Here is a 6000-nt window from a genome sequence, read left to right on the forward strand (position 1 = left end):
TTGCCTTTTGTGTACTCGAAGATCCTATGCCACAGAAGAGTTAAATGCCTCTTTTATAAATCACCGCCTATATAAAAAAAGAATAAACCCATTTCTTCAAACACGATAAATAGCAAAATCAATCCAAGTGAGAAAACTTAAGCCTGAATTTTCATACAAGAAAATGAATGCAACCACAATGATATATGTTGCCCCAAACATGAAACATGATACAGCAGGGTATGTCTACTCCCTCCATGGGGAGGTCTGCAGTGGAGACTGTATCCGAATGAGGCTGGGGAGGCAGTGGGAAGGCCAGAGGCTAGTCATGCATGGCTAGCTGCCTCACTGAAGACAGTACATGGCTCAAAGCAGGAGAGCCCAGCCTGTTCCAAGTGTGATCACCACAAGCCCCGAAGTGCTTTTCAATAAGCTGTCTGTCTCTGCGGAGGTCATGGGGAGCTCATCCAGTAATACTTAGTGTCTTATTTGATCTCATCAATTATCATTTGATCCCCATTCTGCTGAAAAATGCTTGGCCAAATTTTCTAGCCTTTTAATGGCAGAATCCTGGCTCTTTCGGAAACCAGGATTGCTAGACGTGTCAAATGATGCATAAGGGCTTGGTCCAGCTGCCAAATGGACTGTGGGGCTGAGGGAGAACTTGGGATGCTGACAGTGCTTCCCTCAAAGCACACTCCTCGCTGCAGGAAACTCCCCCCCTTCTGCAGCTTCAACTCCTTATCTAAGGCTCGACTAGAGGATATTCTTCAAATGCATGAAACATGTGATTCTTACAAAGACACCCACTGATAGCTTCATGCAACCTGCCTGTTTATAGCAGGCAAGTTCAGGGCTGCAGAAAGGACCACTTTTGCCTTTTACCTGACAACCGCTGATCTAGATTGCTGGGGCCTATGGTCATTTAACAGGAGGTGATGGAAAAGCTCTAGAAATGCTCCTAGACATCAAAGTGGAAAAAATCTGCATTCCCAGAGAAGTCATTTTTATATCCATTACAAAAACATTAGGCACTAAAAGAGAATGTTGCATGTATAAACCACAGAAGCCAGGATGACATTAAAGCACAGCTGTTCTGTACAAAAGTATCTGTGGAGAGACAACACTATTGGTCTCCTATCTCAGTTCACAGAAGGCGCTATGAAAGTCATCAGACCCTGCCTCTTATTATGGATTAATACATAGTCCAACACTGAACACTGAACACAAAGGGGTCATTTTAGGTGCCAATGTCACCAATGGAATATGCATCCAGACTCTGTTTTCCTTGGGGACCACATACCAGTATGTTTACCATGCAATGCCTGGGGAACTGCAGCTTCTGAATATCTCTGCTGCATGACAGCACTGGTTATGTGGGGGAGATACTTGTGTCTCTACAGTGGGCTTTCCCCATGCTTTCCATCCAATTAATACTCAGCATTAGTAACCAGTGGAGCATAAGAATTTCATTTATTTCTGAAGATGAGAATGATATGACAGATGCTGGGTTTGCTCAATGGAATTAGAGTAGGCTTTTAAAAGACATGGTTTCTTTTCTCTGCTTTCTCATTCATTTACATTGTATATTTTATTCACAAGTCTTTCCCCAGTGGTCTTACAAGAGAACCATCCATTCAAAACCACCTGGTTTTCCAGTCAAAGGATACTATGGGAAGAGTTAGTAGGAAGTGCCTCCACACACACACACACACACACACACACACACACACACACACACAACTCAGTGAATACGAGAAGAAAATGAGAGAGTAAATGAAACAGAAACCTCATTTCAGGAGTCTCCAGCAGAGAGCTCTGCAGTGAAACAGGCCTGCCAGAGAGAGTTATCCAGAGCTGCTGCTGTAGACAGTCAAGCTAAGAATTGGAGGGAAGGCAGGGGGCAGAGGAAGCAAGGGAAACCAACTACTGTCTCTCTCTGACTTCACTGTGACTCCCCCAAAAAAAGACCATCTTGGCAACTTTGCTTCCTCTCTTCACATCTCTGTCCCTTAGTTCTTCTGGGACTCTCCCAATGACATCTGAGAGGAAGAACAAGAGTCTAAGACTGGACAGTAGATGGGTTGGGGGTAGGGAGAAGAGGATGAATTAATGAAGAAGAGGCAATAACCCTAGGTAACCCAACATTTGAAGGAAACAGATGGGTGGAATTCAATAATACAGCGAGGAATTCTATATTCCATAAGAAAGTGTACCACATTTATCCAAATCTGTGATGGCCAGAAAGAGGAACAAGGGAAAGGGACGAAGGGCAATAGTTTTGAGATCTAGAACTAAACTTGGGATAGGCGCATTTCAGCTGCCCCAGGGACCCCCAAAGAAGGGTATCCAATTTTGGCTGGGACCCTGTGTTAGTCAGTACAAGGAAGCATTCTGCCAAGAGAAGGAAACTTTTCTCCCAACTTGGCTGCTGAAGAAGCAGGAAGACCCTTGGAGAATAACTGCATTCGTGGAGAACTTAAGAAATATGGTCTAACTGGGGGAGGTTTGTGGAAGGAGGAAAGAGGGCTAAGAACCAGAGGCTGAGGTTTTGGAACAGGACACAGTTGACATGGGTTGCAAATTGATGTGTCTAAAAAACCAAATCCCGACAAGCTCAGGCGGGAGCTGCTCACCAGTTCCGAAGATCTGGAAGAGAAGGCGGGGCTGGGAGGCTCGGATCGCTGCAGACAGCTTTCCCTCTCTGCCCACTTCCGACGCCTTCTTCTCAGGCATCAGGCGGATCCTCAGCCGCCCTTCGCCGTGGCGAATCCACCAGCTGAACAGCTCGCTGAGGTTGAACTGGAGCAGTCCCGCAGACGCCTCCTCTGGGGGCCCCACGCAGCCCTCGAGGATTGCCTCCTCTCCCAGCTCCAGCACCAACTGTTTGGCGCGCCTGAGCTTGCGAACCGAGCCACCCTTCAGCACCCTGGACAGCGTCTGTGCCGGGGCTGGCGAGCTGGCTCTTGGTGTCCAGGACACCCCAGGTGGTGACCCAACCAGCCTAAGCAATGGGGCACAGTCTAGAGCCAGCGAGCCGCGTGCCTCCGACCCGCCAGCCCTCGCAGACGGCGACGGCAGCAGCAGCTCCCGGGCATAGACACGGAAGAGCGAGGGCACCACGAAATCCACCGCCAGGCTCTTCCTCTGCAGACGCGAGTAGCTCAGCGGCTCTCGGGGCTGCACCGCTGGTCCTCCGGCCAGTGAGCCCACGCGCTGGCCGGCCCCCGTCCGGGTCCCGGAGCCTGAGGCTGCCGCGGAAAGCAGGGGCAGCAGCAGCCAAAGCAGTCCCATGGTCCCCATCCCGCCAGAGAAAGGTTGTTTGTACTAGTCTCCGGACTCTCCCAGATCCAGCCTCGCCCTTTGCTTCCCCCCAATGAGAAGGGGCTCCAAACAGTCCTTGGTCCTGAAACGCTCCTTCCACCTGATCTCTGGAGAACTGTGCATGCACTCGATTCTCTCGCTTTCCTCCAACTGCAAGGAGGAGAGCAGGAGTCTCAATAAATCGAGGCTCAGGGTTGTATCGAGACCCTGAAGCACATTGGGCTCAGCATATGGGACCCTGTGCTTCTTGTTGAGTGCTGCGCTCCCGTCTGTAGCTCGCTGCGCTCCGGAAAGAGAGAAACTACTATAGTTGAACAGAGATGGTAATTAGTAACCGTCCTCTCCTGCCCCCAGGCCTGAGCTGTGGTCTGCGTGCTCCGGAGCGGCCTCGAATCCTCTGCAACTTTCCAGCTGGGAACGTTGGTTCCGAGCTGTGGTCTGCTGTCCTGGCCGCCTGCTGCCCTCCTTTCAGCTCCTCTGAGCTCCTCTCGGCCCTCGTCTGGGGGGGCGGTGTAGGGTAACGGAGGGCGGGGACTGCCTTCTTACTCACCCTCCTACGACCCTCCGCTGCGGGAAGTCTTCCGATTGCACTACTCGCTAAACTTCTGGGCTTAAATTGGGCCTCTGCTCTATGAAACGGAGGCTCAGACAGCCGCGGTGCAAGTTTGCAGTGTCCTTGCTCTCCTCTTGCGCCTGTCTCCTCAGAGTTCTCAGGCACCAAAGCGGCCCCGGCGGCAGCTTTGGAGTGAAAGCATTCAGGGCAGAAAAGCCGGATATCTGGCTGCCCCCTCCTCACCCAGCAGCAGCCCCCGGGGCTGCGGGTGGCTGGTTGGAGGGCGCCCGGAAGGCGCCTCTGTGCCCCGCGACCCTCCCGACAGGGGCGGCGGGAGGTGCCAGCTGCTACCGCCCTTGCCAAACCGGGAGCCACTGGATCGCATCTGCCTGGGCGCCCGCCACTTGCAGCTGGCGGAGGCGCGAGCGCGCGCCAGGAGGGGGTGGGGACGCGGCGGGGGCGGGGCCCGAACGCCAACTCCCCGCGGCTGCCAGACCCACGCAGGCCCGCCCCGCCCCGCTTGCATCAGCCAACCAACTGCGTGGAGATGTCGGCTCCTATGCAAATCTGCAGAGGCCTCGGCATTCATTGATAAAAGCACAGAGCCAGCCCCGCCTTCCCTCCATCCCTCTCCTCTCTCCTGCCTTTCCCTCCCCCAGATTTCCTGCCCTATTTCTCTGCTGTGTGAACAGGAGTGTGTTTTAAATAAATGGGAGAACTGGAAGAGGCCTTTGCAATCAACCATTCTCCCTAATTATGCATTTAAGAGATTAAACTGCTCCGATTTCGGAAAATCCGGCTGTGGAATAAAACTGGAGGCGATGGTTAGGGAGGAGGGGCAGCACGACATTGCCAAATCCGAGGACAGCTTGGATTAGGGCCCTGAGACAGACTCTCCTCTGATCCTTCCATTATTTGCACGCATTCCTCGGAAGCTTGCGGTCCCACCATCTACACAGGGAAAGTTGGCTGGGTGGAAGGTGGGGAGTGGCAGTGATCTCACAGAGTCCTTCAGCTGCAACAAACACGTTTCAGAGCTGCTAGTCCCCCAGCGTTTTCTCAAAATAGTGCTTACATGTGTCACCTCTTTCAGTCTCCACAAGGTAAATATTTTAAATTCTAGATTTAGAGAGGAGGAAATTGGGTCGCAAAGATCTTAATTAATTTTCCTTGGGTCACACAATCATACGACGTGCCTGCCAAGCCCTTCCTCGTGCGCTCTTAAGCACCGCTCTGCCACTGGCTTCCAGGAGTAACAGGTCAAGAAGATCTAGGGGTGACTTAGCTGGAAGGAATAATGATCCATCACTCTTGCTCACAGCCTTGGAGTGAGAATTCCCAGCCACAGGCATGTGTTTGTTTGTTTGTTGTTTGTTTTGTTTTGTTTTACCTGTGAAATAAGGACTGCACCTCTGGTCTCTCTTTCCCTTCTCTCTCCAAACTGTCAACACAGAACTCAGATAATGGCTGTGTTTATAACAAGTGGTTCACTAGAACTGCAGACAAAGCTACAATCTTTGGTTCATACAAATCCCTCTTGCTTCTGGCAAGTAGCAAAGGCGCTGCCTCAGAGTCAGAGGACAGAGTGGAGCTGAATCTCACTCCCTGAGCAGCAGAAGGCGGCTGTAAACACGTGCCTCGCCCCGCGGGACGTGGCGGCTAAGCAGGGCCCCTGCTCTTCCAGGCTGGGGTTTTTCAAGAATTGTCATATTGCCTTTGGCAACCGGAAGACCTAATCACAGACAAATATTGATTCTCGGAGTGGCTTGCTCTTGGCTTCATGTTTGGCAACTCTAACTGGACAGGCAACCAGACTCTCCTTGGAACTCAAACTGGGTACATTGACTTTACGAGTTGAAGGACAAAGAATGATATGACTCAAGGAGAAAACATGATTCTCCAACCTAGGTCAAGGAAGTCATGGAGAGAGAGAGAGAGAAAGCGAAGAGGAAGGAAAGGATATAGAGGTTGATACTTCCCTAGTATGTGAGCATATATATTTGGATTTTCATCAGATTTCACTGGCGTGCACACTGATGGAAGAACAATTTTCTACTGAAATGGTTAAAAGACTAAAATGTAGGCCCTTTCAATCCCCACTCCATCCCTTATTCTCTGTATAATTCTTGTCCAACGTCAAATTG

General features: G+C 51.1%; 1 protein-coding gene across 1 annotated transcript in view; it reads right to left on the reverse strand.

The window, feature by feature from the left end:
- Positions 1-4271, reverse strand: part of ALK (ALK receptor tyrosine kinase) — a 636280-nt gene extending 632009 nt beyond the window's left edge. Inside the window, exon 1 of the mRNA XM_074331841.1 lies at positions 2616-4271. Within this exon, the coding sequence (XP_074187942.1) occupies positions 2616-3282 (667 nt within the window). The 5' untranslated portion in view covers positions 3283-4271. The remainder of the gene's footprint in view (positions 1-2615) is intronic.
- Between the last annotated feature and the right edge of the window lie 1729 nt (positions 4272-6000).

This window comes from Rhinolophus sinicus, linkage group LG05, assembly GCF_036562045.2.
Source record: "Rhinolophus sinicus isolate RSC01 linkage group LG05, ASM3656204v1, whole genome shotgun sequence".
Lineage (NCBI taxonomy): Eukaryota > Metazoa > Chordata > Mammalia > Chiroptera > Rhinolophidae > Rhinolophus > Rhinolophus sinicus.